This window comes from Scomber japonicus, chromosome 3 (assembly GCF_027409825.1).
Source record: "Scomber japonicus isolate fScoJap1 chromosome 3, fScoJap1.pri, whole genome shotgun sequence".
NCBI classification, from domain to species: domain Eukaryota; kingdom Metazoa; phylum Chordata; class Actinopteri; order Scombriformes; family Scombridae; genus Scomber; species Scomber japonicus.
This window is the reverse complement of record NC_070580.1, coordinates 28193690-28211626: the sequence shown is the minus strand read 5'-3', so window position 1 is coordinate 28211626 and position 17937 is coordinate 28193690. Positions and strand designations below refer to the sequence as shown.

General features: G+C 39.9%; 1 protein-coding gene across 1 annotated transcript; it reads right to left on the bottom strand.

Annotated features, from left to right (window-relative positions):
* lrig2 (leucine-rich repeats and immunoglobulin-like domains 2) lies at positions 1-14552 on the bottom strand. Its single transcript, XM_053315036.1, has 18 exons — positions 13924-14552; positions 12563-12637; positions 11603-11737; positions 11214-11357; positions 10897-11040; positions 10406-10549; positions 9940-10083; positions 8215-8295; positions 7829-7900; positions 7582-7650; positions 6338-6501; positions 5234-5545; positions 4396-4677; positions 3497-3937; positions 3177-3329; positions 2153-2293; positions 1314-1583; positions 1-290 (listed from the first exon to the last, which is right to left on the bottom strand). The coding sequence occupies exons 1-18, from the start codon at positions 14109-14111 to the stop codon at positions 58-60; spliced, it is 3192 nt and encodes a 1063-aa protein (XP_053171011.1). The 5' UTR covers positions 14112-14552; the 3' UTR covers positions 1-57.
* Between the last annotated feature and the right edge of the window lie 3385 nt (positions 14553-17937).

Sequence of the window (17937 nt, the reverse complement as noted above, 5' to 3'; positions counted from 1 at the left end):
GAGGAGGGGGTGCAGCGACAAAGAGTCAGAGGCAGAACATGGGTGTAGTGTTAGGACCTATGTGGGAGCGGGTTGCTCCTGAGGGTTAGTCCTATTAGAGGCACTTCTGTGATTCTGTGTGCATTGGTTGGAGAAGCAGTCCACCTCTGCTCCGCTCTGCTCCTCTGCACCGTCAGCAGAGGAGGTCAGAGGAGGTGTCCTGTGTACAGTCACTGGGTGCTGGGACGTGCCTGGTTGGGGTTTTGAGGATGGATCTTCGCCTTCCCCCCAGAATGACCTGCTAAGAGAATCTGCAAAGATGGCAAGAGAGGAAAATATTTAGAAGGCTACACATCTCCTACTGTTCACAAATAGCATACTTCAGGGGTGTCAAACTCATTTTCATTCAAGGGCCACAAACAGCTGAATTTGATCTAATGTGGGCCGGACCATTAAAAGGAAGGAAGGAAGGAAGGAAGGAAGGAAGGAAGGAAGGAAGGAAGGAAGGAAAGAAGGGAGGAAGGGAGGGACGGAGGAAGGACAAAAGGAAGGAAGGAAAAGAAGGAAGGAAAAGAAGGAAGGAAAAGAAGGAAGGCAGAAAGGGAGGAAGGACAAATGGAAGGAAGGTGGGAAGGAAAGAGAAGAAGAAGGAAGGAAAGCTGAAAGGGAGAAAGGAATGAAGGAAGAAAGATGGAAGGATGGGAGGAAGGACAGATGGAAGGAAGGAAGGAAGGAAGGAAGGAAGGAAGGAAGGAAAGAAAAAAAGACAGGAAGGAAAGTGGGCCGAATTGGACCCCTGGGCGGGCCGGTTCAGGCCCACGGGCCACATGTTTGACACCCCTGGCATACTTTCTTGACATGACGTAAAATATAATAAATATTCTCATCCATACAACGGATAAAGTGAAAGGTATCTCTTGTGGTCAACCCAAACCGAATTATCACCTGACACATGGGTAACCATGCTGACTCTCAGGCTCTCTCTACTGTCAACACTTAGCTGTAGCCCGTCACTACTCTGATCACCTGAACAACCCTCACAAGAAGCCTCTGTGTATCTAAAGATATTACAGCTGGAAGATCAATATCTCCGAGAAATGTGATCTCATGGGTTCACCACTTCTTTGGGAAACCTCTCATCTGTAAAATACCTGCTTCACTGAATCAATGTGTATGGTCTTTATATATATATAAAAGGAGAGATAAAAGTAAACCTGCATGACTGCTCCCCCTCAGCGGGTGGGAGATAATAGTCTGCACCAAGACAAAAGGATGGTCTCACGAGTTTGCTCTATAAAAAAGGTAAAATTGTAATATCTGTTTCGCAGTCTTACCATTAGTGTAGTGCTCCGGAGGAGTGTGGTTGCTCAACCTTTTGTCGTGTGAGGTGAGAAAGACGGAGGAGTCTCGGTTTGTAATGAGGCTCTCCAGTGTCGGGTCCTCGTGCTGGGGATGCTCGCCGAAGCCCTCCTTAAGGCCTGGTAGAGTCTTGTCTAGCGGGTCGTCTTCCCCCAGATAGGCGTAGGAGCAATAGTCCCGTGTGCGAGAGTAGATGTTGGCATTGTCATAGCAGTCGGAGCAGATGACCAGCGGTACTGCACCACCTGACAAGAGGAGACGAGCATCTTGGTGAGTGTTTCAATCCATATGTTCGTTTCTCCAGTCTTTTCCACATCATTATTCTTCCATTTGGAGGTTTTGTCAAGTATTACATAAGCCGACAATGGCTTGGAAAGAGCCTCTCAAATACACTCAGACACCTCATAACTGAAAATTACTTTCACAACAATATGTTATGATTTGTGATCACATGTTAACAGACAGCAGTTTGTGAAACCTAGATTTTCATTGTCTATACTTTAGATTCTTAAAAGACATCCATATGAACTTATTTAAAGCAATTTGTATGTTCTAATATTTAATTTGGTCACATTATCAATCTACATGCACCTCTATTTGAATTACTGCCACTGTTAGGATACTTTTATCCTGATCTGATTATGCACTGAGGTTGAAAGGCCAAATGAGGTGCAGAGATATAGCTGTTAAAAAAATGTCCTCAAATCTGAAGAAACCACAAAAAAGCAAGTGAATAAGAAGAATGTAGAAATAAAAATCTAATACTATAAAATCAAATAAAAGTCACATGACTGTTTGTGTAGATGACACTAACCTGCAGGGACTCCAGCTAGTCCCTCGCGAGCCTCCCCAGGGTGGAAGCTGCTGCGGCCAGTGAACAGAGAGCCGACCCTGCAGTGCAGCATGCCGTTGCCCTCGGTTTCCACCTCGCTGCCCGTGTCTCCATAACACACACCTGGGGCACACATGATAATTAGTCAGTGTCTAATTTCAGTAGGAATCCGAAACAAAAGACAAAAAAAAAAAAAAAAATAAGGCATCCCAATTTAGAAACAAATACGACAGAAATATCCCAAGCCGTGGAACGTGAAGAAGCACATTCTTTTTGACATTTGATATTTGATGTTTTTGTTTGCCTTTCATGCCAGAGGTACTTCTAACTGAAGACAGGCGAGTCTGCTGTGTGTTTTTTTTGTTTGATTTATTTTGATCCTACAATAATCTTTGTGACATGTGTCAACATAACGAGCTGTATTTCTTTGTGATCACAATGCTGACACAACCCAACCCATCAGATAAAAACCCACAAGAATATGTTATGGTGATAATAATCTATAATCATCAGACACAGTCAACCGGTACCAGAGATTACTTTAAGCCTAATCAAAGGTTACTACATTGCAAACAAATCAATCATTGACGATTAAAAAGGCAAACCATTACTACTTACTGTAAATAATTACAACAGGACTTCCAAGCGTTACATATTTACTGCTGAGTAGGCTACCAAAGGCACAGTATCAGTCTATATTGGACTAATATAAAGGATATCACATAGACTTTTGACTGGGTTTGTAAACTATACACAGAATAGCATGCTTATACTTCACCATATATCTGCATTTTAACATCTTGTATTCTTATGTCAAACAAGGAAACAGTGCTTATTATATCAAGATCATGAAATAATTATTTGTTGATGATGATAAAGTTTGTAATACAGAGATGACAGTGTGCTTACTCCGGATAACGTCATCATAAATGGCCCTGAGAAACAGGCTTGTGTTACAGAGTTAAACATGGTGGAATTCACCACATCTACAGGGAGGATTACTCACCATCTGTGCCCTTATGGACATATCCATTAGAGAGAGGAGGCATGAGCTGCTGGTGGCTGCCAGCCTCAGAGTTACTGTAGCCTTCCTGAGGCTCTGACAAAGTACCCTGAGAGGATAGATAGCTGGGGATGTCTGCTGGTAAATTCATCTCATCTGTAACAGACAGAGACAGATTTTGTTAGACGGTCTATGAAGCCATGTTATCCTCATAACAAAAGGGCCTCCGCCATGGACACATTTCATGATTTATGAACAGTATTCCTAAAATTTCAAATAAGGCAATTTATATCGGAGAAGGTTACGCGTCACGCTGTGCTTACCTGTATTGGTGATACTGTAGTCTTCGCTCTTCCTGCGCATGTGGTAGATGACAATGACCCAGACCAGTGAGGTTCCAACCACACAGCACACCACCACAATCACCACGATGCCCACGGTGGTCCAGCCGTCCTGGTCGTACCCCACGCCGGTATCGCAGTTTGGTGACGGTGAGACGCTCAGGTAGATGTGACCACGCTCTGTTCCCAGTGTATTAGACATGATGCAGGTGTACTTCCCAGCGTCAGCAGGACCGGCATCAACTATAATAAGGAGCTGGTTAGCAGCAGCAAAGAAGTGGCGCTCTGTGAGTACCAGAGGTCCATCATCTTTGGTCCAGTTGAGGCGGGGGGCAGGACTGCCTCCAGCAATACACTGAAGCACGGCAGTTTCGCCACGAGCCACTGTTCTGTCTTCCAATGGCCGCATGAAGGATGGAGTTTCTGGAATAGAAGAGGATTTCATAGATTTTTTATTTAACAAGGCTTATACCAGAGGCAATGTTTGGATAGAAGAGTATGAGGTCAAGTTTGTTATTTTTCTAAGGGAATAAAAACCTCCTTTTTTGGACCAACTAATGTTCAAGCCTTGATCACAAGCTTCACCTTGAGGCATTGATTATATACCAGCACATAGCCTAGCCTTGAATCTTGAAAGCACCCTAATTAAAAAATGTGATCGAACAGGTGTGTGAAAAACTCATTTTAGAGAGCATCTGTAGAAATTCTCCACAGCCGCAGTATAACAAGCGTTGCATTCACATTCTAGTTAAAATAGCAGAGGAGGCAACACAAACACGTGTAATGACTGATAGACATAAATGAGAGCACAGTGAGTCAGCTGAAATGACCCAGTAGTAATACATCAGTAACGCATTCTCCTAATCAGGTGGGTGACTCACCCAGAACGGTGAGCGTAGCGTTGGCTGACAGGCTGCCAGCCGCATTTTGAGCCGTGCAGCTGTACACTCCCATGTCTTCTGTCTTGACATTAGCAATGAAGAAGATGTCATCGTCTGGCATCACGTGCATCCTGCGCTCTCGGGCGGCGGGGAAGTCAGTGCCTCCATCCTTCTGCCAAGCAATCTGGGGTGATGGATGGCCTTCAGCAGCACACTCCAGTCTGGCCATAGTGCCAGTCCGGATAGTCAGATCCATGGGTGTCTTAAGAAAGGATGGCAGCTCTGAAAGATATAGTGCAGAAAGTTGAGAGTGGAACAAAGAAGCAGTGAAATGTGTCAGACCAGATCAAACTGCAGTTACATATAAATCTTATGGGTCCACTGTTATAAATCCATGTACAAGAAAATCTCTTAAGAGTATTAAATAATTTCAGCTATATCAAAAGTCAGTGTGTACTACACTAGCAAGACCAGACAGAGAAAAAAAAGAGGCCTAAAATTACAGGAGACCATCGACTGCATTCTTTGACAATCAATCAATCGTAGTTCAAAGTGCTTTACAGTTAGCTGGTTGACAAGCTTATAATAAGACAGAATAAGTGACAAAATTTAACCAAAAAAAAAAAATGTTAATAAAAACAAAGAACAATTTAAAGACAAAACTGGAGACCAATGCACGCAAGAGGAAATAAAAATGATAAAAATGTAAATCAAATAAGTAAAAATAAATAATTAAATTGAATAAAATAATAGAGTAAAATAAAAGAATAAGAAAAAAGGTTTATTAAAAGGTAGAGTAAAAAACTAGGATAAGACAAACAAAGGACCACATCCTCACCATTGACAGTAAGCTTGGCCCTGTTGGAGTAGTTAGAGCCGAAATGATTGGACACCACACACTGGTAGCGCCCCTCATCAGTGAAGTTGACATTGAGGAGGTGAAGCACAGTGGTGTAGATCAACTCTCCCTCCTGGTACTGTGCGTAGTTTTGCACTTCCGCATCGTACAGCACCTCGCCATCCTTCCGCCATGCCGTGGTCATCGGCGAATCGCTGCTGCTAGACGCGACGCAGCTCAGAGTGACGTTATTCCCCCGCAGTGCCACAGACGTCTCTGGGTGACTTGTGATCTGTGGTTTGGGGAAATCGTCTGGAGGAGCAGGGGAAGGAAGTTCAACAAGTTTTAAAATAAACTGAGGAACTGGTTTTTGTTCAACATTACGTGTGCTAATACAGGAAGGGCAATGTGATAGTAATCTGGACCACATGAATTTATAAGGGAAAACCAACAATATAATAAAACTTCACAAAGAAATGTTCTAAAAAATGTTGTCCAACTGCCAAAGTGTAAGACATTTAGGAACCCAAACTGCAGAGTGTAATAATGTGTTGTGGAATAATATGTAATATATTTAATTGATTTCAAATACTGAAAATTAATCACCCTTGTTATAAAAATTGTTTGCGCTACACTGCATAGATAACATAAGATACTTAGCCAAGTTAATAATAGAATATGATGTACTGTGAAGGAGGAAGAGAAGTATTGTTAGACTTGAAACAGGAAGCCTAATCCACTAGACACAGACATACAACTGTCTGTGTTATCAGACTGTGTCAAATGGTCAACCAACGGTCAAGGAAGGTATATAAAAACTGTATAAACGTATAAAAGAAGAAGCGACTACTCCTCAGGGAGCTTTTCCTTTGTAACCTCTCATGTATGTTGCACTGTCAAACACTCCTCTTGTACAAGATAATAAATTGTTAAACCTTGGATCGTCGGCTCTAGTCTCCACTGATTAAGGACATTTTGAGAAATTCTTTTAACAACCCTTTCCCAGCTCACAACATTAATTTGCCACTGATCTGTGCTGACTGAGCACCTGAATTATAGCAGACTGGGGAGACTGGAAAAAAAAAAAAAAAAAAAAGGACTGACCACAAACAAACTCTTCTGGGTTGATGGAAAGGACATTGCGACCGAGCAGGCTGGCAGGATGGGCGCAGACAGCGGACACAGACTGCTGGAACTGGCTGTCAGTGAGCCAGGGCCCCAGCCACTGCATGTGGCAGTCACACAGCAGGCTGCTTGTGTTCAGGACACTGAGAACAGAGAGGAAATTAGTGAGATGAGTTGCTGTAAAATTTGTTACAATCACCAAACTACTGTAGAGATAAAGGAGGACATGAACTCACTCAACATGACACTAAGTGATTTAAATGATGTGTATGAACTTTCAATAAGCCTGAAAGCAAGAGTAGCTCTATGGTATATTATAGCACACATAAATGAGCGTCACATTTTCTGTAAACTGCCCTTTTTCTCTGAAGCGACATAAGCCTGACATTGTCTTAATAAAACATTAATGTCAACGTTGAGAAAATCTGTGTCACAGTTCAGACGTATAAAAAATAAAATTCTACTAAACTCAAAACAAGAACACAATACAGACAACGAACTGAAAAATATTATAAGTGATCAAATGAATCATACAGTAAAACATTGATCCTGGTTCACACAAATGAAAGTTCTTCATAAACTTTGTCCTAAAATATACTCCAATTACAAGGGTGTTGCGATTATGTTCTTTTAGCTAAGTTATTATGCAAAGCCACTTTATCCACTCGCCAAGCAAATAGTGCGATATTCTATTAAAGCAGCAGACTTAATTAATAACAAGAGGATATGACTACTGTCATGGTATATTTTTTGAGTCTGACAGCTGCCGGGGCATTTTCCTAGCCACTGCTTGAGACTGGCCCATGATGAGCTGATTAAAACCTTAAAAAAGGCAGAAGACATTTCCACTGTCTTTTCTCAGTCAGGAGAGAGGGTGAATTTCATCTGTCCTAACTACGCAAATACTGCTGCTGCAATTTTCTGACGACCGGAGTCTTCACCAATGGCCAAACAATATAATGAAGCAGCAATTGCGTATTTTTAATCGTCATAAACAAAAATAGAATAGTACTGTGTGAAAAGCTTAAACATTTTAATGCTCCTTTATTCATTCACCCCTAAAGCAGAAGATCAATAACTTGCAATTGCAGTGTGACTTCTTCATTATGATTCCTTTTATTGAAATTGTCACTTATAAATCAAAGACTAAATATTAAAACAGGGAAAAGATAGTTTCTAAATGTGTTTATGGGAGCTGTGAGATTCATTTTGTGTCTACTCACAACACTTTGAGCTTTATATGTGCCAACGCCTCAGGGTGTATCGACATGATGCCATTCTTGCTGAGGTCCCTGCAAAAGAGGACGCAAATATGAATTAGACACACCTTAAATATGATTTGATCAAAATGGCATCTCATTTCACAAACACAAAACAGCAACAGCACAGTGGCAGTAAAGGCCTTCTGCTATCTTTAATCACTCAACAATAATAGCAGTGTGGTAGTGGAGAGAAAAAGGTTTCACTCACAGGTGCTCCAGCTCCTCCAGCCCCTCAAAAGCTTTTTTGGTGATCGATTTGATTTTGTTCCGCTGCAGGATTCTGGAAAATAAAAGCATTTCATATGGTGTTCAGTAAATTGCTGCTGCAAACCTCTCCCGGGTAACATTTTATTGCAAAATGGAACTACTTTATAGTCAGATTTTGTTTAAACTGAACTAAAACATTTGACGAGCCTTTCAATGCAAGTTAGAATAAACTTACAAGCAGAATAACAGATTTGGTAGTAAACAGACAAATATCAAATATCTGAAACAATGTCCTCAATTTAAAGACAAACATACATTTGTGCATTAAATTAAATTCAATCAATATTATTTCTATCCATCTATCTATAAGAATTTGAGTGTCCTTACAGTGTGTTCAGCTTTTTCATTCCATCAAACACACCGATGGAGTCTTCAATTGCCCAGGAGATTTCATTATTGCGGATATCTCTGCAAAACAAAGATATAAGATATGAAATGCCGTTAGATATTAAACGCACTCTATATTGACCGAAGACGTTTTTTCTGGATCTGCCATCCTCAGATAAGGCACATTATCTCTACTGCTGTTGTCGGTGGCAGTGATTCTCAGTTAGGAGACTAACAATCTGAGACACTGTAATTCCACAGTGTGCCACAGTTCGCTGCCCCCGCTGCTCTGATGAAGGGAAATTAATTGGCTCTGTTTAGCACTGGGACAGTTCAAGGGTCCACTGGCAGCCCAGAGAGGCTTTGTGTTTACAGGATGGGTCATGGGCTCTTTTTGTTTCTCTTTCCTCATGCCTGGCCACCTCTGAAAGAACTTCGGCACTCTCCAATGCCCCTCTCCCATGAAAGCACCCGGGATGGTGTGTCAACCTCCCACAGCTGACCTCCTTCTCATTGCCGCTCAGGGGCTTGAGTGGAATTTCGTGTGGCAAGTGATCAGTTCACAATGTCCTCTCATCTCAGTGCGTCTTACCTTACAGACAGATGTATGATAGGAGAAGAAATTTGCTTAATTAGGCTGATATTCTGGACCTGAGCTGTACGGTATTTCTAAAGCTTTAGGGATGGTATTAAGTTCAAATTAATCAACCTACTGTCTAGCGAGCACACAAATTTTGTTCAAGTAGATTTTTACACATTTGAACCAATTCATGTATCAGTTAGCAATACCGTTAGTAGCATAAACAAAGAGGACTATCTTTGACACAGATCAGTGTCATTAATTCATTAACAGTGCACAATAGTCCACAGTATTCAACACCCAAGAAAGTATATCCCAGTTTCTCCCCTGACATACCCAGAGCTGCTGTGATATTTGTTTAGGCAGATGCTGAAGTCTCTAGTTAGCATATTATGTTGATTTTATTTTGTCACCGCTTGAGGCAGAACAAAACAAACCTTCAAATCCAAGACCAGAAGGAGTCAGGCTCTACCAACACTGACACAGTGAATAAACACTGATCTCTTGACCTCTGGCTCAGCTGGTGCAAAGACCCAAAATCTGCTCTCTCACCTGCACCGGACTACAACGACCTCCAGTGCACGTTTGAGACGGATGTCACGGACTCAGCGCTGCCACTGCTGATAATCTGTGATTTTGTTTGTGTTTGTGCCCAGTGATAAAGCTTCCATTGCTTTAGAAATACAAGTACGACACCTATGCTTGCTTCTCCAATGAGTGAGTAGCATATTTCAACTCATTTGAAGTTAATGGTGCAGTGAATGGTAGGATGGAGGACCAAGAACCTAAAGGAATAGGATTCTAAGAAATCACACATTAGGTGGTTGGATTTGAGACTAAACAGATGACGAACAACAAGGAGGATTAGAAAGAAGACTAAGACTGAGGAGCATACAGAAATACTGGTGATTTCTACTGTTATTTCTCTAAACTACGGAGGATGACTCAGGAAATAGACAGATCTAGAACTACACACAAAGAGTGAAGCGAACACAAACCTACTGTAGTCTGCAGCTCTCTTTAGAATGCACGGAGCCAAGAACAAGTTGGAACTTGGTTATATTTCAAACTGAGCTTAATTACCCTTCTTGGATCAAACAGGTAATACATAATTCAGACAGATTTCTTTGAAGTGTGGAACTTACAGCGTGCGCAGACTGGCCAGGCTACTGAACACTCCCTCTCCCAAATGGCTGATGGAGTTCTCTCCCAGGTTCAGGCTCTCCAGGAGGCCCAATCCTACAAAAGCTGTCTCCTCCAGCCTCGTCAGATGATTGAAGGACAGGTCTCTGCAGAAAGAAATAGCATACATGATACAGAGTAGTTTCAACAGTGACCTTATTTAACACCAGTCTTGAATATTAATGTGACACCACGTTCATAAATGATACATCAAAATGGGATGTTTTTGCAAAATTGTTATAAACAAATAGAGTACATCCACCGGAGGCAAGACAATACTGTATCAGCTCCAGAAACCCCAGAGTACTGTAGAAAGATAACAGTAACTCCTCTGAGCACACAGAATGAAATTCAGAGCCTGGGGCTAGTCAAAGAAAGTGGGGACTCTTGGCTGCGTGGGGATTTTAGCTATGAAGCGAACACACTCACAATTCCTCCAGCTTTTGGCAAAACTCCCAGGCGTCTGGTCGGATGATGCCGACAGCATTCTGGCTGACCCGCAGGATACGCAGCATGCGCAGGCCATACAGCCAACCCTTGTTGACCTCAGTTAGGTTGTTGTGCTCCAACTCTCTGAGACACAGATGGGAAAAATAAGATGGCATTAAAGAGAACAAGAATTTGTTTTAATAACAAATCTGTTTGCATGATTATGGCCAACAACATGACCGCTCTAAAATGTTAACAACAGATGCACAGGTTGTGAGTCTTTTTCCTTCTTCTATCTGTATCTATTTACACGGCAGGATCCCTTTTCTGAGAAGCATCTTAAGTCTATCTTACTGATCTTAGTCCATAGATTTACAATTGGACCAAGATTATCTGAGCCCAAAGATGCTTTCAGGAAACTTGTATAATATACTGAACAGATCAACATGCCGTTAATATCACTTGAAAGCAGCTAATAACACTGTACTCACAGTTCTTCCATGTTATTCAGTCCGAAAAAGGCTCCATCCATGAGCTTCGTGATGCCGTTCCTTTGCATCTTCAGTGACCTCAGTGAGTCCATCCCTTTGAATGTCAGGCTGTCCACTATCTTGATCTTGTTACGCTTCATTTCGCTAAAAAGAGAGTAAACATATTTTTTCTTTTATCTCTGGATTCACAAGTGATTCAGCTAACTAAGAGCTATTATAACAGAATTAAGAGCTAGTGTTTTGTCTTCCAACTATCCACGACTCAAATATTACTGATGATTCGGGTTTTCATCACAAACACATTACACAATACTTACAGGAACTGAAGCTGTGGAAGTTTGAAGACTTTGGATGGCAGCATAACTAATCTGTTCCTGTTGAGCTTTAGCACCAGCAGGGAGCTGGAGATGTTTTCAAAGCAGCCAGGCTCGAGGACGCTGATCTTGTTATTACTCAAATTCCTATGAGATAAAAGAGCAGAAACATTACAGACACAATCAGGAGGCACCACAAAGCCAGTTTGTCTACAATAATGCTTTCTAATCAACAACAAACTATAAAATATAATATAAAAATATAAAATCTTGGAAAAAGTATGGACTCTCTTCTTTTATCTGATTTTCAACTTGTACCATTCTGCTTTTTGTTCTTACCACCATGCATAAAAAATGGTTAAATTAAAATAAATGTAAGAGTGTCCACTCACAGATATTTTAGTTGCATGGAGGGAAAGGATCCAACTTTGAGCTCAGAGATAGAGTTAGACGTCAGGTCCAGCGTCTCCAAGGAAACGTACGGCTGCAGCTGAAGCATTGAAAGCTCTGAGATGCGATTGTGGACTCTGAAACAAAAATAAAAAGGAGGTGTGATTGGCATGATAATCTATTCTACACCCAAATCAATATGAAGAAAGACAAAAAAACCAATACCTAAAGGTACCTAAGCAGTGTTTTGGTATATTAGTATACAATACATAAAAAGAGGTGAAAAGCTGTAAAATCTTCCAATTCATCAACAGTGTCTAAACTATGCAAAGCATGATTGTTATTTGTCAAACTTTAATATAATGTAGATCCTGTATTAACATAAAGAAATCCATGGATTATTTGTTTAAGTGGTGACAGGAAGGGGAAGAAAACCTGAAGGGGATTCAAGACTTAAAATTAGGCTTTACGCCGATCTAATCGGCTGATATTTTGCATTTTATGCAATTTGTGAGCTCGGCTGTAAAGTCTTAATTCGCCGATCCGATCAATGTCGTCATGTTGAAACTTTTTGCAGATGCTCCCGTTGCATAGATTGCAGATGGCTTGTGTTTTATCTGTCTCATTTACTCCGAAGAAGTTCCACACCACCGACATGTTTGTTTGAATCCAACAGTTAGTTTTGAGCCCTGTCACAATGTGACGGACAATAAAGTTTTTTGAATCTTGAATCATGAGCTGTCAGATTCAAACAAACATGTCGCTGGTGTGGGCAGACAGATAAAACACAACCTATTTACAATCTGTGCAACACTAAAGAACCTCACGGGGAAGTATCTGCAAAATGTTTCAACCACAAATTTACCTGGACAGGGAACACGAGGAGGTTTAAGAAACAGAGCGTGGACAAAAAAGACCTGAACAGTTTATTTAAAAACCCTGATCGTGTAAAGCCTACTTACAATGACAGCGAGGTGATGTTTGAGGAAACATCTCCAAGATATGGAAAAGCAGTCAGCTCATTATGGTTCATGGTCCTGAAATGAAATTCAACAAAACATTAGTATCAGGATTTTAAACCCTCTAATAAACCTTCTGCAGTATCAATGAAAACAGCAGATTCAATCACCAGTAATCTCCTTCAGTCAGTCTAATCATGGTTGCTTTATTGTTTATTTGAGCAGGGACAATGTACAATAAATATATTGCACCAGAAATAGCTACAAGCTAATTTGCATCTGTAGTTCATGGGCAGAGCTGAGCAGTGGCACACAGTTCTGAGCACATGATTGAAAATTATAGTCCATGATATCGATACAAAATTAAAAATATACAAAATATATTTCAAGTTTGTCATTTACACATGAAACCAAATTTGTACTCAGGTCAAGCAGCGTACAATAAAATGAATGATATATAAAATTACACTACCTATTCCAATATTTATGTGTCGACTTCTAGAGTGTAAAGGGCTTTCTTTCTTTTTTTCAAACACGCTTTCACAGATGATTTAAAGGCTTTAAAAGGTTATTGCAGCCTTTGATATAAGCCGGCAGGGTGTTGCACAGCACAGCTGCACTGACTGAAGAAACGTCTGGCCAAACTTTGTAGATAGAAATTGAACACAACAGTCCCCTCTAGTCAAGGCTCTTGTTAATTACATTGACAGGCATTTCTAAAATCCTGCATTACACTGATACACTGATAAAATCTTGTTTTGACTGATCAACTGATCAAATCCAAAGATATTCAATTTACTATCATGCCTCACGACAAAAAAAACCTTTAAATCCTCACATTGAAGAAGCTCCCACCAGCAAAAGTTTGGCATTTTTGCTCCAAAAATCACTAAAACAATTATTCAATGTTCACAATAATTACAGATTAATTTTTTTGTCAATTGACTAAAAAGCAGGAGAGCAGTTTCCATAAAAACTGAACATTATAACCTAGAAAACCTACATAATAAACTAACAATTGTGCATAAATTCTGATTAACTTTACACACACACACACACACACACACACACACAGTTATTAAATGATTGAGTTTGGGTGTGATAGTGATTTTTATTAACTTTTTTCATTGTTGTCTACATAACTTAAATTGGGGATAATACAAAATCCAAAAAATAAAAATGTGTATATAGCTAAATGTGCTATAACACACCTAAGCAGAAATAAGCTTATATGAATCTAATTAGGGGTTAAATGGCTTAAACACATGTAAAAAGGGAGAGTCAGGCTATATTATTGAGCAACAAATCAGTGGAGTGGACTCAGTGCAACTTCATCACATCTGCGTCTTTGGGTGTCTACTTACACTTGGTTTATCCCATCTGGTAGGTCCAGGGGAGCCGTCGACAGCCTTTTTCTATTACAGTCCAGGATATGGAGCCCATCTTGTCCCTCAGAACACGAGCAAGGAACCGGACAGGACTCAAGGGCCCAGGCACTCAAACTCAGAAGCATGAAGACGAGGGCCGAAGGAATGGGCCAGTCTTCCGCCATTTTAAATGTCTTCCCTACAGAAAGGCTACGTAGCTACGTGGCTAACTCACTAAACTGGTTAAAAAACAGTTACAAAACCACCATAAAACTGTTCCTGCAGCTTAATTACCACTTAAACAAACACATACTTCAGGGTTAAAGTGCCATGCATCCAAGCGGATCTGTAAAATACAGCTTTATCCAACTTGCGTGAGGCATCCTAGCAAGGATTGATCCCCTTCCGCTCCAATCTGGAATGCTTATGCTAGCTCAATGTTCAGCTTGTTTAGTTTCACAAATATGCCAGTTTTCCTAAAAACGATACCGGATTAACTCCTCACCCGGTTGTCATTTGATTACGCTGAATCAAATACGACGGTATCTTTGTTTGACCCGGGTTGTTTACAGCGAGTTAAAATTAATTTTCTCTGTCTTTTCTGTCCCGAAAGAACAACAAAGCGCCTTGAGTTGATGACATAGGATATCCTAAGTCCCGCCCCTCTCCAGCGTTTTTGGAGTGATTCCATTGGCTCATTCTCAAGCTTGTCAAAATGATACAGCGATTTGATTGGCTCTCAGCCCATTGTGTTTTTGTAGTAGCCTTTACTGTACATAGCAGAAAGTTTTTTTCAGAGCTGTTGGAGTAAGTAATAACAGCCACTGTTTTACATATTTATGATGAGCCTACTGGTGGTGATTTCTGTAGTGGCCTTTGTGCTTTGAGTTTATTACATAGTTTAGCCATGCACATGAGGTAATTTCACATGTGTAAAAAGCACATTTAAACATTGTTCAATGCTCCTTTTATGTGAAGCACTTGGTATGTAATTTATTTTGGTTGTAACGCATTTTAAGCTGCATTTATTGTATGAAAGGTGCCATACAAATAAAGTTGTTATTATTATTATTGTTAATAATCCTTCACATAGATACATAATTTTATGTATAAACATAAAAGTCCTCATCAAGTCATCCTCATCAAAGTACCATCTAGACTGAACATAAATATCTTATATAGCCTAGATATCTGAAAATCTTAATATATAATCTATGGTCCTATGAGTGAACAAAGAGATGGCAATGGTTTGTAGAAATAAAGGTGTGCAACATGTGCTTAGAGCCAATGTAAGGGGGTTATTATAACTTTTCTACACATGAATGTAGGTCAACTATTCAATGTAACAAGGAAATGGATTATGACTGCACAGAGGACTACTTTAAACATAGCTTATAACAGATGAAACTATTCAAAATTCTTTGTCAAATCAAGTCAATTTTATTTGTATAGCCCAATATCACAAATCACACATTTGCTTCACAGGGCTTTACAGTCTATACAGCAATACAACATCCTCTGACAACAGACCCTCGATTCAAATAAGGAAAAACTTCCTGAAAAAAAAAAGGAAGAAACCTCAGGAAGAGCAACAGAGGTGGATCCCTCTTCCAGGACAGACAGATGTGCAATAAATGTGTGTAGAGAATAGAGCACCAATTACAGAACACAGTATTATTATGTACCAAATTATAATGTGAAGAATGTGATGAAGAGGACTCAAAGCAGCTTCCAGGTGCCACCAGAACAGACTAGGACCTTAGCCAAACCCCTTCCATCAAAATGGAGACCTGGCTGGAGGACAGAGTACACACACACACACATCATTCACATATACAGGAGAAAAGACAAGAAAAGACATTCACACAGGAGAGAGAACGAAAGATAAAGACATCATTCAGGGAGAAAAAGACATGAGGTGAACTTGAACTCCTGCAGGATGAGGAACCAGGTCCAAAACCTCAGGAAATGGCACCGACAGACACAGAAGCAGAGCGGTTCCAGGATGGGTGGTGGTCCAGCGAGAGATACTTAAGCAGCAAGAGAGGACAGGAGGAGAAAACGGGACGAGAGAGGGAGAGAGGAGAGAGGAGAGAGGGGCAGACAGCTTGTAGGTGCATGTGCTTGTTGAATAAACAGAAGGTTAAAGAGATGCAATGGTTAACAGAATAGTTGCAATATAATCTCATTGGAAGGACTGTAGTACAAGGTCATGAATTACTCAATTAAAGGCAACTAATTGTAAGTTAAGGCACAAAGATGAATTTTAATGGGATTTGTCAAAAAATAACATTTCCTATATCAACTACCTTCACCTGCTCAAAGTCTCCCTCAAAGATAAGCCATGACTTTCATGACAGCATAGATGATCTACTACCAGTAGTTACTGTACTTTATAATAAAATGTTTGGCTGGAACATAAATACAGAGGGCTGCAATGTGTTTAAAATTACTTTAAAATTCAAACCAATATAATGGTTAGATTTGTCAGTATGTTTATGTACAACATGCTGTGGATTTATTTTAAAACTATTAGAAAAACAGGTTTTTATTCCCACAAAAGGGCTCATATTTGCCCTGGCTTGTATTGATTTGCTTGTATGAGTTATTATACTGACTCAAGACCTCACATGACTTACATTTGTTTACATGCAGAGACTTGTTATAACAGTCCCATTAGATTTGCCTCTCTTTAATGCATTTAAGTGACCTGTTTGACATATTTCTGTTTTGTATAAAAACTGAATGTAGTAACTGAGATGAAAACTCAATGATAGAAAGAAAGAGAAAGAAAAATAATGACTTTGTAAGTATAGTATTTTGTTATGTGACAACTTTGATACTGCAATGGTGATAAAGTGCAATAAAACACAAATTAAATGACATAAATGAACTATTGTGTGTAATTGTGTGTTATGTTATTTGTGCCACTGCAATCCTGAACCTGCTAAACTACAAGAAAAAAAATTAACAAAAAATAGTCTCAAACTTAAACAGTGTAATCAAATATTTCAGTCACACTGTAAATTTATAGAAGTACAAAGTTATTACTCGTGCCAGTGATTGCCAGTGAACCAGCACAGGTGCCTGGTCTGGTTGGTACGGGGATGAGGCACCAAAATATATTTCAAAACACCTCCAGATTACCAGGGATCAGATACAGTTGTGGCCTGATAAAGTATGAGCAAGATTAAATGTCTGACTGTCCGTGTTAAATATCTAATGGGTGAGTCATATAACCAAAAGGTGTACTGAACAAAACATGTAAGTGCTTATTAATGTGATAAACAGAAGGAAAGAGCTATACACACTCTAGTGAACTCTGATAATATACACTTGGTGATGTGCATAAATCATGCTTGATTGAAGTTAGGTTATGTGGAATGATTCATTATTATTTTAAGCCACATCTGGGTTGGATGGTTGTCCAATTCATCAAGTTGCATTCAGGGTTTCACTTCAAACTTGGCTGAGTTAGAACCAAACAGTCTAAGCTTGACATTAATGATTATTGACATGCTGTTTTTTTTTAAATAAAATTGTATTTTGCATTATCAAGCACCTGTCTAAGTTCATTTCATGGTTCTGCTATTATGAGTTTTATGCCAGCTGTGTCACCTGGGGATATGAGGTGCTTATTACTGAGAATAACAGGCATGGCATTAGCATCTGCCCCAGGATAACTGGAAAGTGACAGGACAACTCAATGGACATGTACAATATCTGCATGACTTTTTAACATCAAAGCGTAGGTCTTCACAGCACTGTTACATACATGATTAGTTTTATAGGTATGATAACACTTACCAAGGCTGATGTAGCTGTGTTTGACATTAAAAAACTGAGACTGTATACTGAGACTGTATGCATTTAATTATACTCACTAAAGAGACACCATATGGTAATGTGAATGTTACAAATATATGGTTCATCGACACATAAAAGATACTGCCCAAGCTATATTAACAGCAATATTGTAATTTTTAAGCTTCAACAAGACTGACTGAAAGA